The sequence below is a fragment of the Anguilla rostrata genome, chromosome 14 (genome assembly GCF_018555375.3).
Source record: "Anguilla rostrata isolate EN2019 chromosome 14, ASM1855537v3, whole genome shotgun sequence".
NCBI lineage: Eukaryota > Metazoa > Chordata > Actinopteri > Anguilliformes > Anguillidae > Anguilla > Anguilla rostrata.
In genome coordinates, this window is record NC_057946.1 from 26,146,556 (window position 1) to 26,167,560 (window position 21,005).

The 21,005-nt window shown below is 45.5% G+C and overlaps 1 protein-coding gene across 1 annotated transcript; it reads right to left on the reverse strand.

Annotated features, from left to right (window-relative positions):
* Positions 1 to 13,888: 13,888 nt before the first annotated feature.
* Positions 13,889 to 20,201, reverse strand: LOC135239370 (intracellular hyaluronan-binding protein 4-like). Its single transcript, XM_064307981.1, has 8 exons — positions 19,813 to 20,201; positions 18,879 to 18,999; positions 17,413 to 17,562; positions 16,448 to 16,519; positions 15,626 to 15,709; positions 15,232 to 15,397; positions 14,629 to 14,826; positions 13,889 to 14,208 (listed from the first exon to the last, which is right to left on the reverse strand). The coding sequence occupies exons 1-8, from the start codon at positions 20,051 to 20,053 to the stop codon at positions 14,116 to 14,118; spliced, it is 1,125 nt and encodes a 374-aa protein (XP_064164051.1). The 5' UTR covers positions 20,054 to 20,201; the 3' UTR covers positions 13,889 to 14,115.
* Between the last annotated feature and the right edge of the window lie 804 nt (positions 20,202 to 21,005).

Consider the following 21,005-nt stretch of genomic DNA (forward strand, 5'->3'; position numbering starts at 1 on the left):
CTCATTTATTTGACCACAGTCAGCCCATTACGACCACACCTGGGTCCCAGAGGTGGAAGATTATCTCTATCAACCACCGCTGGTGTTCTCAAAGTGGAGACAGCCATAATGCTAAACTGGCGCAGTGTCTACACAGCAAAATGCCAGTTCAACTCTTACCAGATGACAGTTGGTCCGGAACGTATCTGTTAGGAGTTAAATTAACACTGTTAGAGTTTAATTAACACTGGACATTTTTACTGTGTTCTAAATGAAAAACAAAAAATCTAAAATGTAATGTAATGAGAACATAATTATAGTTGGTGACTGGGGTTTAGGCTTACTGTACCTAGTTTACCTAACTAAATCAAATGACATATGGCAATCACACACCCAGATTGCACAAATATGTCAAAATTAGGCTTGCAGATGCATCGAGACAGAAAAGCAGCACTGGCTGTCCGTCATACTTCATACAACCCGTATTCCATCTACAGGTGGCAAATTAGTTGCTACCCGTAGTTGTTAATTAGATATTTACAAAAATGTTTTTTTATAGGCATAACTTTATTTTATATGTACCTACTTTACAAGAAGTGCAGAGAATTCCAAGTAACTATTTGTATATTTGTCTGCTGAATCACCACAGAACATAACTGGCAAAATTTAATTGCTGAAAGTGTAAGATCACAAATATGTAATTAGAATGTTCTTAACATTCTAATGCCGATGTAAGAGTCACTACTGGTTATTTAAAGCAATGGAGTCCTAGAACGCTGACTTATAATTTTGAAATAATTTTTTTTTTAACACATACTCACTTCTCACATTGAGAAGTGAGAGATTGTGATGTCAAGACCTTTTGTCAAGAGCTCTGACATCACACTGAGTGTTTTTTTTTTTTTAAAAATGAGAAATGATAGGGTATATTGAGACTAGCTAACTATGGTTGCAATAACGTGTCTGAAATAAAAGTTTTCAACACTTCTCCCTACTTTTTTTTTAACCTTGCACAGATGCCAAACGCACCGATCTCATTAGCCCGCAAGGTTACGTTTTATTCCCAAATTAATTGCTGTAGCAAATCACTTAGCGGCTCCTGCGGAACCTTGATGCATTACCCAGCTGCGGTGCGTGCGCTGCTGTCCGCTCCTCACTAAGAGGGTAATGATTGAGGGGCACCGTCCCCTTCTACGGGTTGGGGGAAAAGCGGCCTCTGAACGAACGGTCATGTTTGCTCCTGGTTCAGGGCTCTTATATAGCTGTGTCTCCAGTGCTGCTCTTCAGCCATCGCAGCTCCCAGGTTTATCAATTCGATAGTTTTATTCCAGAGGCCTAAGACCCATCAGCAGGTCTGGGACCATGAGTTTCACAAAGTGAATATACTTGAGGACCTGAGGCATGCTGGGTACTTTCAGCACAGCAGGCAGGGTTTTTTTTTGTTCCCCTCATCAAGTTAATGCATTATAGCTTACTATATTGAGCATTTCCGTTTATATCCCTGTATGAACTGCCTAACCAGTAATCAACGGTCGCCGGGATCTCGTTAGGACATTCATTATTTTGTTTCACTCAACGACAGCTTCATGAACAATCGATGCTATTATCCCTGACCCCGCTATCTTTGGCCTCTTCAAGCCGCTTAGCTAGTTACAGCACTGGAGCGACTCTGAACAGGGCTATTAAATGATTCATTTGTAAATTACTTATTTTCACATAGACATACCTGAATGTTTTTTAAGCTGGTCGATATTCATTCAACGGTTGATTCATTTCTTTGACAGTTATTGTGCTCATTATCAATCCGACATTTTATCTGAACAAATCCAATTCCAAATTGATCATACATTTTTTATTGGTATGTATTTATTTTAATGTTGTCTCAGTTTAATTTCTGAAATCAATTTTTTTTAAATACAATGGACAATTTAAGCTTTCCATAAAGATTTTATATGGTTTAGCAGTGTTTTTTTAATGACTGCAATCTGCAGGAATGTTAAGATTTATTGTTTTTAAAGTTTAGTGTTTTTACTCCTTCCCACAGGAATTGAATTTATTTTAATCTCCTACCCCGTTCTAACCCAGATGTAATGTGGGATATCGGTGGATCCGGAACCTTCTCTGGTACAATCAAAGGAATCTTGCGGAGCATTTGGGGTCGAGGGGTAGGGGGGTAGGGGGGTAGGGGGCCTTATCGGGGTGGAGCAGGAGGACAGATATGCTGTTTTGTGTCCATTTTTATTACAGCTGCTGAACTCCCGGCTTGAGTCTGAAGAGGCAGGTGAATATCCATCCCACTTGCACAACACATTGTCTGGTTTCTGACAGGGCAATAAGAGAGGGCCATTTTACCCCATCGAAAACACTCACAGAAGTGGATGGGGTATTTCTCCATATGTACAAGAGAGCAAAAAAAAAACCTGAAAACATTTCAATATTCTATTAACAAAGAACACAGATTTGTCTGGCTCTGTGGATCAAAATGTGAATATGAAATCCTATATATGACAGAGTATTCAGGGTAACCTGTGCAATGATAAACTTCGATGTTTAAGAATTTGTTTCTCCTCAATAAATGCAACGCAAACTATGTTTTGTTAAAGTCTAAACATATTAGAGGTGTTAGAAAAAGACCCCCTAGCTTCCCTCTCTTCCGGGAGAGGCCCTGTCATAGAAGAAAATGAGTCTGTCAGAATAACTATATTGGATCATACAAGGTCTTTTGAAGCGCCTTCATTTCGCAGTCGGATGAAATGGGAAATACAGAAGCGCGCAGATAAAAGCTCTTTACTGAACACGCAATCAAACGCGTCCGAACGGGTTTCTCCGTAGCGTAAACACCAGCGGACCTGACTCGCGGCAGCGACGCCGATTCCCGTCCTCTCGGGCCGCGAAACGATCTTTTTATGCTAACGAGAGGCGCCGAAACGTCCTCTTTGCTTTGACCGCGGGCGTTGACGTCCGGCTGCGCCGAGGCCCGTCGTCAGGCGACGCGTTGCGGCCCGTGACAGACGCGCTCGTTTCCGTGGCGGCGCGGTGTTCGGTCGGCGAGAGCCATTTTGTTTCGCTGTCTCCTTCGTTTAATTATCTGGAGAAGACGCCCGCAGGATCCGCCGGCACAGAAAAACATTGCGCTCTCGCTTCTCCTGGCCGTCCCGATCAGGAGTCATCACCGCCGCCGCCGCCGCGGACCCCAGCGGGAGTTTCACCGAGGGCTGGCGGCTCTCTACGGTTACGGTGCTCTGCGGTTTCCGCACCGCTAGCGCGACTCTACTCCGATATTACGGGACTGCGCAAATACGGGGACGTGTTGTTGGGGTTAGGCTGACTTGGTCTAGCCCGCGGTCAGCTGGGAGTGGGGGGGGCGGGGAGGCCGTTTTGCTCTGTGAAGTGGCTCGGATCTCCAGATCCGGGGTAGGCCGGATAAGCCTGGGGCTTGCCTGAGCTTCCTCACCGCCTGGCTCCCCTGACGATCGGAGCAGGTTGGAGTCTGCAGCCCCGAGGCAGGTATTCACCTCATTAGCCAGGATGGTGGCCATGGGGGGCCTGCATTTATATTCACAGCCTATAATGCCTCCCCCACCCCCTGAAAGCCCCAGTCAGATTTCAGTAATGGTACAAAAAAAGCTGGCTTGAAAACACATTCTACATTTTTTATATGCTTTAAGGAACATTATAACACACAAGATGAGTGCGATGTAATGGATACAAGCCAAAAGGATAAGTCATAAAGAAGAGTCTTCAAGAAATGGAAATATAAATTCAGTTTGTGTGCAATACGGACAGTACTATACACTGAGCTAATGGCAGTTCTACTCTACTGTCACTGAGTTACCACAGAGCAAGGGGTAGACAGGAGAGAAAGAACAAGAGCATAAGACAGGTTGAGAAAAAGAGGTGAGAACGAGAGAGACGAGAGCGTAAGACAGATCGGGAGAAACAGGAGAGAACAAGAGAGAAAAGGGGGGAAGAATGAAAGCGAGAAAAAGCAACAGAGAGCGACAGAAAAGGGGAGATGGGAGGGAAAGCGATGGATAGAGCTGGAGAGAGGCCCCGGGGTAGTGATTTATTTACGGTCATTATTAATGTATAAGGGTTAAGGCTTTGATACGGCCTGCTGCCTGCTTTGATGTCTCCTCATACAAGGAAAGATCCCTGCTGTTCACTGCCTCTGGCTCAAAAAAGTGATTCAATGCGCGCTATTCTCCCGTTCCAGTAAGCAGGAAGTCTTTTTTTTTTTAAAAAAAGAAGAAACATTGGTATGTTTGTAAAGGGACAAATTGCGAAGCGGCGCTCAGGACAAAATGGCGTGACGGAGACGCTAGGCGGTCGCCCTGCCGCCGGGCCGGCAGAGACCGGCATCTCCGGGAGGTTCAGGGTACCAGGGACGCGGGGTTTTCGAATGTTAAGATCCACCTTCTGGCCCAGCAGGGACTCCCTGTACAGGCGTAAGAAATGGAGAGTCCTGACAGCCTCAACCCAAAGCCCGGATCGATACCACAGACTCAACAATAGCCCTTTTGATGGAGAGACATGGATTTACCTTTCCAGGGAAGCTAACACGCGAGAGTGAGGGTTGGGCTTCATCCTTCTTCTCAATGTAACAAAGGTAATCTCTGAAGAGATGTTCCAGCATTATCATGCTAACCTTGTGAAGCTCCAGATTTCTAAATGTTCTGGTACAGATTGGCCGGACACACTAGGAATATAAAACACTTGTTTAGACTACCAGTAATCGTAATTACAACCACTTACATGGTTACACGGTCAAGGCCAAAAACCACAGTCACATGATAGTCCTGGTGTTCAGAGCAGAATGAACTAACAGGCACCTAGAACCACACTACTCTGATGTTACAGTAAGAAAGACAAGCACCTCCTGGTTTACATTTGAGAAGCAGAAGAATTTTTGAAAGACAGCCAGTCATCTGCAGTATATACAGTGTCCTGTGAAAGTATGGGAAACGGTAGAGTGAAATTTGTTATTCTTGGTACGTACGCGAAGCACTTGGACTTAAGATCAAAAGATGAATATGAGACAAAAGTGCAAACAGCTTTAGTTTCATTACATTCGTTGATTTACATGTGTGTACGTTTTTACAGAAACGGCTGTTTTTGTGTCCAGTCCCCCGCTTTCAGCTGTGTAAAATCAGTTAAGGGATGACTGACAGCTCATAACTGCTGCTCAGGTGTTTCTTTTTATATGGATTGTTCAGACATGAAAGAAAGGTGAGTGTCTAGTCTCTGCTTTAGCCTTTGTTTTCATCTGTGGAGACTGCATTTGGAGTCAGAAGGGGTACGTACGCCGCCGTGAAGCCTGGAGGACTAACTATGGCTGAAAAACAACGAATCTGTAAAGCTGAGAGACCAAAAGAATTCATTAAGAAAGACGGCACAGAAACTGCGTATATCAAGCACAGCAGTTTGGGAAGTATTGAAAAAGAAAGACAACACTGGTGGACTCAAAAATAAACACCTCACAGGTCTGGCCAAGGAAGACGGATGAATCCTAAGAGTGACTAAGAAAAAACATAAAACAACGGTCAGTGACATCACCAGTGGACTCCTGAGGGCAGGGGTGAAAGCATCACGAGCCGCAGTATGCAGAAGACTCTGAGAGCAGAATTAGAGAGGCAACACTGCGAGACCCAATCCTCTCTTCAGCAGCCGAAATCTAAAGGTCAAAGAATACAGAGATAAGCCGGAAGAGTTCTGAAACAAAGTTTTACGGACAGATGAAACCACCATAAACCTTTACTGAAACGATGGAAATATGAACGCATGTGATAGAGGGACTTCAGCACTCATTCATTACTTCGAAAGTGACAGCACAATACTTACTTGGACTCCTTATTGATCGGAATAATTGCTATGTTCTTGTTGACTTAGTCCTTAATTTTGTTTCTCTAATTGCATAGCTAAAATCCAGAGTCAGCCCTATCAGTTAATAACCAATTAGCCAGTGGCAGCTGTAATCTCATTAGAATATCTGTCATTTTTTTATGTGTCAGCTTTTCAAATAATGGCCCCTTATGGTCTTACCTCTTAATGTATACTTGACAGAGGTAGTGACTCTGTGTGTGCACGCATGTGTGTGTATGTGTGCGTGTGTGTGCGTGTGTGTCCGTGTGCATGCATTGAAGCAGTCAACGTCTCACAACACAGACACAACACCTCTCCTTGTTGAGGGCTGAAGACCAACTTTGCTCCAACTTCTCCTTGAACACCTACACCCCAAACTCTCCCCCAGCGCCCCATCTTTGTGAATCAAGGCCGTAAAGCAGAGGCTTACACTTCCCTGAGACCCCGACTATGATGCCAGCTGCACCCGCAGTGCAGTTCTCATCGGGAGCGGGGGGGGCAACAGAATCTTTGAATTCATTCTACTGTCCAAACTTCAAAACTGCCCCATTGAGTAAATACAGAGAGAACCCAAGTCAGAATAACGGCAGAGAGAAATGCTGTTTGTGCCGAGACCGTGCACAAGGCCGTCGTCACCCAGGCAACGCGCGGTCGCTCCGTCCTGAAGCCGCGTCGCGGCTCCCTTACAGCTCCAGCGGCTCGGAGAAAGAAAGGAAGAAAAAAGAAAACAATGGTAATTCTGCTGGCTCTGTAATACAGACAGCGGGTTCTCTGATTTCTCTGGACAATAACTGCCAAGACTCAAAATCAATAAAAGAAAAGTCTTCTTCACGGAATTCAATTTCATTCAGGGAACTCGTGTCCCAGTAGTTTAAAATCAGCAAGTTTCCACTTTAAGAGTGAAACAAATTTGCACACAAACTATGCATCGGAGACGCATAAAAGGCCCAGGCCAATAAGGAATATTTCCACACGGCCCCTCGGAGGGAGAGAGATCATCTGCCGCTCCCCGCACCCCCCCCCGCCCTTGTTGGCCCCGCCCGCTCAGCCTCTCGGCGGAGAGGGGGCTGCAGCACGCCGGCGGCTTTGCCGATGGCGCGGTCGAATGCTACCCGCGGCCCTGCGCGGGTCCAGCGCCGCCACCTCCGCCGCGCGCTCGCACCCGGACGCAGAGACACACGGGAAGTCCTTACTGCGAGCGTACCTCGCGTCGCCGGCGCCGTCACTGCAGTCAGGGGGGGTAAACCACGCCCCTCTATGCGGTCTTCTTCTCGCGGTCGATGCGGAGCTGCTGCAGCCTCCTGCAAACGCAGAGACAAACAGACCTACAGCTTGTGTGTTTTTTTTTTTCTTTCTTTCTGTTTATTTGTGATCCCACTCCACAGGCTGCCCGACAGCCCAAAGTGCTGGGGTGTGGAATTGGCATAATAAAAATTTGGAGGTGGAGGTGGTGTTGGGGGGGGTGTGCTTGTTATTCTGCCCTTCAGTAGGCCTCACTATAAACGCATATATGCATGGATACTTTTCTGACACCTTCAGAATACCTTCAGTTTTCAGAACAAGATTTGTTCTTTCTCTCTCCCTCCCTCTCTCTCTCTCTCTCTCTCAAACACACCAAACACACACACACGCAGTACACAAACACACACACACGCACACTCTTGTAACAGACTGAAGGGCGCGGCGTGCTGTAGCGCGTAAACACCGTGGCCAGTGTCTGTGCTCGAGAAGGACGGCCTCCTCGGTCCGGCGATTCCCTTCCCGTGTTCTCTCTCTCTCTCTCTCTCTCTCTCTCTCTCTCTCTCTCCCCGTGCCAGCCTTCAGCGGACCCCTCCTCCTCCGCCGCAGCACCCCAGCTCAATTAGCCGCTCCGCTTATTGCCCTTTTAACGCACCCCAGGGCGGGCCCGCTGAGCCGGGAGTAAAGTGACCCGCGTGCTCCATTTAAAACTGCATTTTCATATTAATTTACGGCTCGGCCTCCCCGCTTGCAGCTTAAATTTGCTGGAGGCTGAGGGGGAGAGGAGCCGGGGTCCAGAGAAGCCCTTTACAAAAAAAAGCCCACAGCCAAAAGACCAGGGGGGCTCTAATTTAAGAGAGACAAGCACGGAGACCTGCCGCCGGGCCCACAAATAGCCCCACCCCCTCCCTGCTCATCTGGGGAGACTTCCGGTGAACAGGACAATTAGCCCCAGATATTATTTACAGCAGGGATCGGGGCTGTTTTAATTAGCGCCGTCTGGTCCTGGCTTTAATGTCGTGACACCAGACAGTGAATTTGCATTGCCCAAAACACCTTCCTCCTACCAGGGCCCGAATTGAGAAGTGCTCATAAATTCCAGTTCAATTACTGCATTTGATTTGAACAAGGCAACAGGACATAGAATTTGAATAAAAGGGAAACGGAATTACAGTCAATGAAATTTCAAAGCCTATTTCAATTTGCTACATGAATCGCTTTTAACATTATCTACATTTATAGCGATGACATATTGTCACGTTTTTTTTCTAAAACATGATTGAAGCCATTTTAAAGCTCAATTAAAGTTATATTATCATAGTTTCCTCATACTTAAGGATACATTAGCATGTAGACTGTGATAACTCATTTCAATTTTGTTAAATATTTGAAGAACACATTTCCCAGAATGCAATAAGTAGCAGATGTTTTTGGAAGCTAGCAGATGTATTTTTTGTTGAATGAATGAATGAAGCAAGTTCTACTCTGTTTGTGAGCATATCTTTGAATATTACTCTTTTACTTCCTTTACTTTCAAATAAATAAATTTAAAAAATCGAATTTTGCATCTGGGCGGTTTTTGTGCTTATTAAAATTCCAATTCCAGGAATCACACAGTAATCAATTCTAAAATTCTGAACTGACCCCAAACCCTCCTGATACCATCTCTTACGAGCCAGCCGGTGCCTCCAAACACTGATCCAAAAAATCCAAAAAACCTCAACCTGAACACAACCAGCATTTGAGACAAATGCATTTTTATTCAGTCAGTTCATGAAAATAATTGCAATTCAACTCGTGGATTGGAAAAGCCCTCACAGAACACTACGGGCACTGTTCAATTCATTCATTTATTTTCGCCGCATTTTCTGAATTGCCTAAACTCAAATGGAATTAACCCAAAGCCTGAAACTAGCTGGCTCTGCTCCAGGAAAAAGGTTTAAGGCTCTGCGTGAGGAAAAAAGCTGTCAATCAAACGGAACCCTGCACAGCATCGCATCTGTGAAGCCATGACAAAGCAACGGGTTAACATGTTCAGTGTGTAAAGCCATAATTAAGCAGCAGATTGCCATTTTGTTCTGTGAAGCCATAATTAAGCAGCAGGTTGATATTTCAGTCTGTAAAGCCATAATTAAACAGCAGGTTGATATTTCAGTCTGTAAAGCCATAATTAAGCAGCAGATTGCCATTTCAGTCTGTAAAGCACAGGTGTCAAACTGTGTGCCATCAAGGGTCAAGAGTATGCAGGTTTTCATTTCAGCAAAGCTCTACACCAGCCGATGTCCCTTATTAGCTCTCCTTCTCTGGTTGATTATCCACTATATAGTGAAATTACCTGGTGCAGTGCTTAGCAGAAAAGAAAACCTGCATAGCCTTGGCCCTCGGTGGAACCAGTCTGATACCACTGCTGACAAGCCATAATTGAGCAGCAGTTTGATATTTCAGTCTGTAAAGCCATAATTAAGCAGCAGGTTGATATTTCAGTCTGTAAAGCCATAATTAAGCAGCAGGTTGATATTTCAGTCTGTAAGGCCATAATTAAGCAGCAGGTTGATATTTCAGTCTGTAAACTCATAATTAAGCAGCAGGTTGATATTTCAGTCTGTAAAGCCATAATTAAGCAGCAGGTTGATATTTCAGTCTGTAAAGCCATAATTAAGCAGCAGGTTGATATTTCAGTCTGTAAAGCCATAATTAAGCAGCAGGTTGATATTTCAGTCTGTAAAGCCATAATTAAGCAGCAGGTTGATATTTCAGTCTGTGAAGCCATAATTAAGCAGCAGGTTGATATTTCAATCTGTAAACTCATAATTAAGCAGCAGGTTGATATTTAAGCATGTAAAGCCATAATTAAGCAGCAGGTTGATATTTCAGTCTGTAAACTCATAATTAGGCAGCAGGATGATATTTCAGTCTGTAAAGCCATAATTAAGCAGCAGGTTGATATTTCAGTCTGTAAAGCCATAATTAAGCAGTAGGTTGATATTTCAGTCTGTAAACTCATAATTAGGCAGCAGGTTGATATTACAGTCTGTAAAGCCATAATTAAGCAGCAGGTTGATATTTCAGTCTGTAAACTCATAATTAGGCAGCAGGTTGATATTTCAGTCTGTAAAGCCATAATTAAGCAGCAGGTTGATATTTCAGTCTGTAAAGCCATAATTAAGCAGCAGGTTGATATTTCAGTCTGTAAACTCATAATTAGGCAGCAGGTTGATATTTCAGTCTGTAAAGCCATAATTAAGCAGCAGGTTGATATTTCAGTCTGTAAAGCCATAATTAAGCAGCAGGTTGATATTTCAGTCTGTAAGGCCATATTTAGATGGCAGCGGATGCAGGGTTGAGGCAGAGCGTGGCCGATCGACCGTGTCAGCAGCGTAACAAACCCCATTTCCACTCCCCTGCCTCTGAAAACAACCGTAGCGTCTGGCACCCATCAATCAAACGCAGCGAGAGCCTCCTGCGCTGCTCCGCCCCCTCTCCTCCAGCGACGGGGAAACCAGTCCGCCCTGTACCGGAGAGGCTGTACGTACCATGGCCCTCATCCTCTAACCTGCTCCCGGGCTTCTCTCTCTCCCTTTGTTCTATAAAAGACACGCACACACACTGACCTCTCTCCCCAAACACCGAATAGTCCATTATACTCTGTCGGACTGGATTAGGCCTCTGTTTTCACACTGCATCAGATTGCTTCGGTCAGGAAGCTCTCTCTCCTAGCAGAGACTGGGAATCTCAGTCTCCGTGCAGAACAGGGACCGGGTACCGTTTGGAATTTTTATTTTTATTTTTTTATTGGCCTACTAATAAAAGACCCTGCCCCCTTTTTCTTATTTTTAATCTTAATATTAACATTAATATTAAATAATAAATATTCTTAAAGATGTTGCCTTTAATCTCAAGGACAATCACTTTCATGATCAACTGGGGCCTATTTAGCAAATTAGGGGCATGGATTTGCAACTACTGAACTGATTTCATTTGATTTTGGGTTATATTAGCCTGTATTGTGATTTCACCTTTTATGTACTTGTATATATATATATATACTTTTTCCTGGTATCCATTTGTTCCATGGAATCAGAAAAAATGAAATAAAATCAATAAAAATAAATACTATGGTGTTGAATGAATGGCATAATCTGTAAAGGACTGGCTGTCGGTTTGATCGATTGTTCCTCCAGCAGTAGGAGGTATTTTCCTTCATCGTGTCAGGCAGGGAAAAGTCACTGCGCGGCCAGGCAAAAATCAGTACTACACTGCCCTCTGCTGGTGGCAAAACAGATTTAGCACTGCCCTGGCTCACCCATTTTGATCCGGCCAGACTGATAAAATCTTGTGTTGGAACCAAGTTTATTCATTACACCGCTTTGACACCGTATATCTGGAATCAGTTATACCCTTTTCCAACTGGAGAGGTTGAAATCCGGCTAGGTTTTTTTGCACCTTTTGGCAGACCTCAAAGTATGATGTCACAGCCTGCAGATTTTCTCCAGAGAGCGTGGCAGCGCATTAACATGGACTAACAAGGACTTCGGGACAGTTAATCACGCTGTCAGTGAAATGTCACGCATTGTTACTAATGAGCTCGTTAAAAATGGAGATGTTGCAACGAGGAATCATTAGGCCGCACTGCGAGCAATAGCAGACTGCGTCGGTGACAGTTTTACTGACAGGAAAAGCAGATTCCTAAGAAGTGCGATCCAAGACCTTAATGGGTTTTATTCAGTCATGTTAATGTCTGTTGGAACAGATCCTTAAACTTGTATGCCGCAGTAAACATCAGCCAATATAAAATCTGTAGACTTTCACATTTGAAATTTTAATAGTCATTACAAATAACCAAGGATAATAAATCCTCCAGCTTTCCGGTTCAAAAATCTTACATCAAAAGGAATTTGTATTCTTTTTTTATTTATATATTTGGAATGGTATTTCTTATGGCTTAATAAAAGCTTTAGAAGTTGAAGAGGTGAGTGCATAGTCTTCTAATGTAGCTCTGAGCACTGCAAACTTAAGCAATCTCACCGTCCTGCTGAATCCATAGATACGCACCTCTAGCTGCATTCGACGGGATCACGAATCCCCGCTGCTCTTCAGAAACTTCAGAAAACAAACTCCGTGCCAAAACCTCCCACGGCACCGAGGCTGAATTATTCAGCCAAACAACTGTATATTACGGCCTGTATTCAAACTTTATTCTGCGTTACGGCCTACGGACGAACATTAACAAGGCATTACTGAACGATCCCAGGCCCCTCCTGAATAAGGAAATCGATGCTCTAATCCGCTGAAATTCACTGCTTAGTAAAGCTGCTCAATTTAATCAGCTCATGCAGAAAATCGCAACGGCATGCAGCGCTAATGATAATCAACATTGCATCCTACCGAAATCATATGCAGAGCCATATTTGATGCAGGACGCAGTCAATGTCAATTCTCTGGACAAATTAATTAAAGGCACCCTCTAGCCCCAGTATTAATTTCCAAGTTATTTTCCACAATCTGCAGTACGTTCTGGGCTGAATACAGACAGATCGAAGAGGACCGACTGAATGGACTTTAGGCACAGAGACACCAAGTGCAGAATTTGAATATTTTCATAATGCATAAAAGAGGAAATTAAGTGTCCAGCACATACATAAGCCAATCCTATACAGAGCTCTAAATCTTTAAAAAATCCTTAAAAAAAATAAAAAAACCACACACACCCAGAGTGCATAAATTTACACCCTTACACCAAAAACACAATTCTGCAGAAGTGAGCAGGGAGAGCATGTGCTCCAACCGCACCATAAACATCATATTTAACTTTCCCTCCAGCGTCACTTCCCAAACTTCTGCTTGGACATCCAGAGCGGAGAAATGTGCTCTTAGATATATGCTGAGCAGATTTAGTGAATTGAAAATGACCCGGATAGTACATCCCGTTCACCCAATTAATTATATCTGTCAATCCACAAACTGTGCCATCCGCACAGAACCGAGCCAAACATGCAAAGTGTAGCATTAGTGGCACCACTGCCACCTACTGGCCAGAGAGATATACTGCAAGACCACAGTAACGAAAGGCAATTCCTTACCTACCCACTCTGAGGCCAATGATAGCCAAAACCCCACTGCCAATCAGAAGAGGGGCAACATGAATGAATTTACACGCCTGGCCGGCCTAACCTAACCAAATGAACCAAGGCCAATGAAAGTCACAACTACATCGGTGTGCTAACCAATCAGAGGACAGCACCAGATTATAACCAGAGGAAATATTCCAGCAAGTCTCTTCTAGAAACCAAAACTGGATTTAATAGTTCATATTTTTGGAAGACACTAGTTTCCTGAAATGTCCCGGGGTGGAGGCTACTATTAACTTCAGTTTTGGTTCTTATTTTGACATTTTACTTTCATGGGGGTCAATATTGAGACTGAAGAGCATCAGCTCTGAACTTAAATTTGATATGCAATGTCGAGCAGTGCAGTCCTCCCCCCACCCACCAAAATTCAGGGACCCTCTCCATTCTTTTTCTTTTTTGGTTAACGGTTGCTTTGAGCCTCGTTTGTTGATTTTGCGCTAGTTTAAACTTTTGTCGGGCAAATCTAAAATTTAAATAGTCAAAAATAGCGGTCGCTTGTAAAATTGATTAACCTGACCGCACAGACACAAATCTTAAATACAAAAGCAGGCCAAGATCATTAGGCTGGTGTTCCGCCAACTTTCACAGAGAACACAACGGAACTAAATCAAGCAGTCGACACGCCCAAAATAAGATCCAAGCAGTTTCTACAATGCACACACTTTTATTTTTTTTCCCCGCCCCCACAGGTGAAATTCATAACATACCAAACACTGGCCATACAGAGATCAGAAGTCACTCCTGATAAAAAAAAAAAAAAACAAAACAAACGAATCCGGAAGCTATGAACCAAACCTGTTTATTTTAAATAGCAGTTAAGGCTAATGCAGCGAAAAGGCCCATTAATCGCAGAGCGCGACATGCCCCGCCCACGAGCCGCCCGATTGGTGCGATCAGGTGACCCCGTTCAGGCCTCCCGAGCCCCGAGAGCGGGGAAGTCCTCTGGATCGTCGGGGTTGGGTGCTGGAGCCGGAGGTGGAGCCGGGGCTGGAGGCGGGGCCTGGAACGGTGAAAAACGCAGAAAGGCTCAAGCTCTCCAAACGCACGGCCCGTCTAGGGCTTTAACCACCAGAGGTGGAAAGTCCAGGGGCCAGAAAGCAAAAGTCCTGCCGGGTGTTTCTTCCAACCGTGAACTCAGCCAGCTGCTTTCACCAATTAGGTCTACCTCCTGGCAGAAGAATTGTGGCAAATTTAGCAAATCCCGGTGGTTGGAACAAAATAGTGGGATCTCTGTTGAACATGTTCCGTGGGACTGAGGAACCGCAGCACAGAGTCTGCATGCTGCAGCACACACACTGCAGCACAGACACTTATCGCATCAGATACCACGTCACATACACCTACCCCAGCACAGCTACTGCAGTACAGACAATGCAGCACAGGCACCACACGGCACAGGCACCACAGCACAGGCACTTACCGCATCAGACGGCGGCTGAGGTTCAGTCTCAGGGGCGGGGAAGGGGGCTCCCCTGCCGCGCCCGCCTCGGCCCCCTCTGCCCCCCCGCATCGGGCGCTTCAAGTGGCCGAAGTTGATCTCCATGCGGGAGGTGATGTCGTTGGCAGGTCGGCGGAAGAAGTGACCGTCCTCCTCCTCCTCCGGTCCGTCACTCACGTCCTGGAGAGACGGAGACCAGGAAGCACTTGGGCACAGAAATCTGCTACACACACACTCACACCCACCCACACACCCGGCCCTGGAGCGACAGAGACTGGGAAACCCTTACACACGGAGATGTGCTTCTCACACACACACTCACACTGTCCTGGAGAGCCACAGGGTCCGCCGGCTTTTGTTTTCCACCTCAAACATCAGCACCAAAAAAAGAACCAAGTAACCAGGTGGACCGAGTTAACGAGTCAACAGCTCAAACCGATTAAGTGCAGAGTAACCACCAGCAGACCCTGTCCCTCTCCTGGACCAAGGTTAGAGTACCACTGCTTTAACAGATGAGCGAGACAGCGAGGGTCCTGTTGCAGTGCCCGGCCAGTAGGGGGCAGTGTCGAGCAGGCCCTGACTGACCTCCAGGTGTCTGGACTGGTGGATGACCACGGCCTTGGAGAGCACGCTGGTGTCTGCCCGGCGCAGGTTCAGCTCCATCTTGGGCCTGTTCTGCTCCTGCAGGGCCTTCCACTCGTCCAGGGACATCTCCACCTTCCCAGCAGCCTCCGCGTCCGCTTCGGTCACTCTGCACGAACCAGGGCGAGTCCCACATAGCAGTGCCCATCACCGGAGCCCCAGCAAGATCTCCTGTGTCCCTATACCATCACTGGGAATCATGTTGGGTTCCAGTGTCCCTAGACCATCACTGGAGCCCCAACATGATTCCCAGGGCACCCATAAAATTCCCAGACTTCCCCCCCCAGTCCACCCTCCCAAGACCAAGCACTGTCTACAGGGGTCAGCCCAGACTCACCTGAGCTCTCCATCCACCTCGGCAACCTCCTGCGCTCCCTCTGCGTCTCCTCCACCCTCATTAGTAATCGCATCCATCACGGCACTGAAAACGCACACCCCCTCCGTCAGTACCATCCCCACCTTCTATACAAACACCACCCCCATCAGTACCATCCCCACCTTCTATACAAACACCACCCCCATCAGTACCATCCTCACCTTCTATACAAACACCACCCCCATCAGTACCATGCCCACCTTCTATACAAACACCACCCCCATCAGTACCATCCCCACCTTCTATACAAACACCACCACCATCAGTACCATCCCCACCTTCTATACAAACACCACCACCATCAGTACCATCCTCACCTTCTATACAAACACCACCCCCATCAGTACCATGCCCACCTTCTATACAAACACCACCCCCATCAGTACCATGCCCACCTTCTATACAAACACCACCCCCATCAGTACCATCCCCACCTCTATACAAACACCACCCCATCAGTACCATCCCCACCTTCTATACAAACACCACCCCCATCAGTACCATCCCCACCTTCTATACAAACACCACCACCATCAGTACCATCCTCACCTTCTATACAAACACCACCCCCATCAGTACCATCCTCACCTTCTATACAAACACCACCCCCATCAGTACCATCCCTACCTTCCATACAAACACCCCCTACGTCAGTACCGTCCCCATCTTCTATACATACACCACAATCACGGCACTAAAAACACATCTCCTCCTCCACCTCCTCCTCAGCAGGAGTGCCTTTCTCAGGGAGAGCCCTGCACTCTCCTCCTCAGCCGTACCCACCTCATTTGGTCCTTCACGGAGCCCCAGTTATGAGGCCCGTTTCCTCCCCTCTTCTCCTCCGGCCGGACCCCCCTTAAACAACCAAACGCGTACATTAGACCCGCACACAAATGCACAGCCACACAGACATCCACACACCTCACATCCACACAAGTATGCTAGACCCACACACAAATGCACACTGACACACCTCACAGCCAAACATGAACGTTTGACCAGCAAACAGACATATACACGCACAGCCAAAAGCGTACATTCGACTGGCACATAAAAGTACATACAGGCATGCACACACCTCACAGCCAAATGTGTAGGTCTGACCACCACACAAGCGGAAATCCACACTCACACACCTCACACACACACATCTCATTCACAGCCGAGGAGCTGATCTCAGGGTGGACGCACTGGATTGTGCTAAAAATTCACACCATTGCATTACATGCGCATGCAGCCATTCATGTCTGTGGTAGCAACACAGCAAATCTACTTTTCATAAGCTTCAAATCAAACTTCAATCTAGGAGGAAAATAAGTTACAATTGGCGTACTGTAATACAACTCCAATGAAGCATTTCAGAAACATTTCACACAGACAGACAAAAACTCTGCAATTAACTGACAGCTTCAGGCAAGGAAACCACAGATGGCTGCGTCTGCAGTCTATGAACATAAAGTTTAAGGAACACCTTACAGACAAGCCAAATTGCTTGATTGACAAAGAACACACACTTTAAAATGGCAAGAACAAAGACAAGCTATGAAAAGCATGAATGCAAACCTACAGACATTTTGTACTAAACAGGAGCAAAGTTGTCCTAAGCAACAATGCCATAAGCAATTTAACTTCTAGGAGCAGCACATTACAGAGCAGAGAATTACACACAGGTTCTAGGCATTACGGCCTGCAGATATTGTTCTTCCATTTTTGGGTAGAAATCTCTTGAGGGTCCGTAAAGTACACACGTTTTCACGCTTCCGCTGTGGCGGTCGAACTCTCGCTTGCGCCTCTGGTCTGCAGCCTCCGCACCCCGGGGATGCCCCCCGCCTCGCCCCCCCCGCCCGCGCGCTCCGCCCCGCCCTCCTCGGGCCCCAGGATCTGCCTGCTCCTGTGGCCTGCGGGCGTAAAAAACACACAAAAACAACTTTAACCCACATTTACAATGCACTGTAGATGCTATGGTGCGAATGCTAGTGCAAAGGCTAATGTAAAGGTTAGTGTAATGGCTAGTGTAATTGATGCAGATTGTGGATTCAGTTCCATATAGGGCCTCTGTCACTGTACCCTTGAGCAAGGCACTTGATCAAAATGGCTTCAGTAAAACATCCACATGTATAAGAATAATGCATGTAAAAAATGTGACCTGTCAGCCGCCAAGATAGCGTATGGTAAATGATAGCACGTGCAAAATTAAAAAATGCAATGCAAATACAACCCATTTTAATGCCAAGCCACATGTTAGCCAATGGCAATCAAGCAAACGACACCAAGTGTGAATCAATGGCTCTCCAAAAAAAGAACACATTCACTCCTTCCAACAAACTCACATACCCCCCACACCTCTCAACACGGGGTTCCAGCACATTCCGCTTAGCAAGGAATCTAGTCGTAATTCACTCACGAGCTTGTCACAGTGAATCCAACAGGCTCGTTTTTTTCCAGTGACCGTGAGACATTTCTGCCGCTACATTACGAAACACTAACGCAATTCAATTTCTGGACTGAATAAATCAGAGAAAAAGCAATTTCTTTTACAATTTCTGAAAGAATTAATTAATATATAAATAAAAGAAATTACCGTTTTAATATAGGCCGTTCTACAAAAATGTAATAGAAAAAAATGCACGTGGTGGCACAAAAACAAGCTCTCAATGTTAGAGGTATTTTAGCATAGCAATTAGGGAACTGGGCTTGAAGGTCAAGTTCTGCAGCGGGGCACTGCCGTTGCGTCCTGGAGCAACGTATCCAACCTAAATTACTTCAGTGAACATCCACCTATATACATGAATTGTGTAACATTTATTGTATTCATTGTATGTAACATTTATTATTTATTTACAACATGATTTATTGTCTACATAAATCGCTCCGGAATAAATTCATGTGTCCTACAGAGCTTATATGAGATACCTCTAATCACCGTGTATTCATGAATATCAGCATCAATTGTTTTTTGTGGTACAGGTAAACCTTATGTAGAATGACCTTTACCATGTACCATTTCTCAAAGTATTGTGTGCATGTGACCGTACCGGCTCAGTCAGTCCAATTAGTGTCACCTAGTTATGAATCAGGCAGAGAAAGAGCAGCTAACAGTTCATTTCGGCGAGAACCACTAACATTACAATCTGCATCAATCGGAGACGTGTGCAACAGTAATACAAAGTTTAATTATACAGGGGATAAAACCGTGGAATATTCCAGAACCTACTTCACAATAGAGTATTCCAGAGGAGCATCAATCTCGTTGTGCCGTCGCTCCCTGAACACCACGCGCTTCTCCCCGCGGTCCTGGCTTGGGGCCAGTCCCACGCGAAGCGGGGCCTTCTGACCTGCACGAGAAAGCAGGGTTAACGAGCCCAACCTGCCTGCGAGCCACTTCTGTCACTTCGGCTGCACAACGTTGATGGAGTACAAGATCTTTTTTTTTGGCTCTATAGAAGATATGTAAAAAATGTTAAGCGCACCAAAGAGGTTATCTTTTCGGCGCACATTCAAGTTGCCTGGCTTTTCTTTGAGGTATCACGATTACAACAGGGCCGTGAGTCTGAAATTTTCAATTAAGCGTTGCGAATTCGGGGACTGCAGTGATTTCCTAGCTGGTGGGACCCATGTGCGTTTAACCTTAGCAGTGGGATGTTTTGTAATCGATAAGATACGCTTTGAAGTAATTTCAATGGAGAAATGCTCACAGTTTGGTGAATAATTCGGTTTTAATGAACATGGCCTCATGTAAATATGACGAGACCTTTTTGTAATAGCAAGTTCAAAAAACCAAATGTGCACACGTCGATTTGCGCGAGTCAGCTGTGCGAGTCAGCCCCCTCCAAAAAAAAAAAAAGAAAGAAAAATACAGACTTTAGTCATTTCGAGCGCGCACAGGCACGACCCATTTCAAAGTAATGCTCATTAAATCGGGTGGGACTCGCAGCAGGTAAAGTGACGTAATAGCATTTGTTTGCAATAAAACATACATTTCAGAACTTGCCTGGTGGAGTTGGCTAGCCCATACTAAGCACCGCTCAGAACACGTGCTAAGACACACCTCGCTTTCAACTGAAGAAAACGCTCAACTCAGTCCTGAATAGACGCTTAAAAGTAAGCTTGTTTAATTTTACCTAGTGCGTGTCCACCAATATACGCACCTGCATCGCCACCCCCGCTTAGAGGAACCTTCCTCTCCTTTTGAGATTCTTTTTTTCCTGGTTTCCCCGGGTCAGCTTTCTTCTGCTCTTCTTTTTTCTTCTTCTTCTGCTTCTCAGCCTGGGCCTCGCGAAGGATGTCGAACGGGTCAGCCTCGTCGTCCAGAAGTCGGTCGAAACGGTTCGTCACGGCGCACCCGAAACCGGTGTCCGGCATAGCGCTGAGATCGTCAATCACCCCCATCACGTTAGACAGACAGACAGAAGTCAAAAGACGGCTCTACTGCAGGTCTAAAACGCCGCACAGAGCCCGAACGCTGTTTCAGGTGCTGGGACGTTGATGCAGACCAGTTGAATCGTAATGATTTAACTTCCCGCAGGTGCGGTAGCTCCTCCTGGCCGTGACGCGTTAAAAGCCTGCGGTAGGATAATAGGTAGAACAGGTAGGTAGCCGACCCGCCCCTAATCTGTTCGATCATTTGCTTCCTGCATCCAAGAGATTTGCAAGTACGTGATATTACTTGTGTGCCCGTATCATGCCAGTTATACGGATAGAAGTTTGACATTTTAAAAGGTTTTTTGCTGGCTTTCCTTGTTAACAGAACCTGGATGGCCATGTAATTAATTTTGAAGCGACATTGAGTTGGCATTATTAGGATACAATATGTAGGTTTTTGAACTTTAGCAAGAGGAAAGTCAAAATGCACAGGAAAACTAAGGTAATGCAAAGGAAATTATTATTATTAGTTTTTTTTATCTATAACAATACATACATACATATATACATGCATGCATTCTTTGTCAGTAAAGCAGGCCACTGTAGTTGATGACAAAATAATACTTTAAATTGTGAAGAAACCCCCCTTTTCAACTGTCAAACAGATCAGCAACACTCTCCAGGATGTAGGCATAGATGTGTCAAAGCCTACCATAAAGAGAAGACCACTCCAGCATATCCTCAGAGGGTTCACTGCAAGATGCAGACCACTGGTAAACCTCAAGATCAGAATGGCCAGGTTAAAGTTAGCAAAAAAAAGTACATGAAAAAACTGCTGTCAAGTTCTGGAAGTCTAATGGACAGATGCAATGAGTATTAACCTACACCAAAGTGATGGAAAGTGTGGAGATGGAAAGGAACTGCTCATGATTCAAAGCCAGGGTACCCAAGTCTCACACTTTTGGTGTGAGATACACAC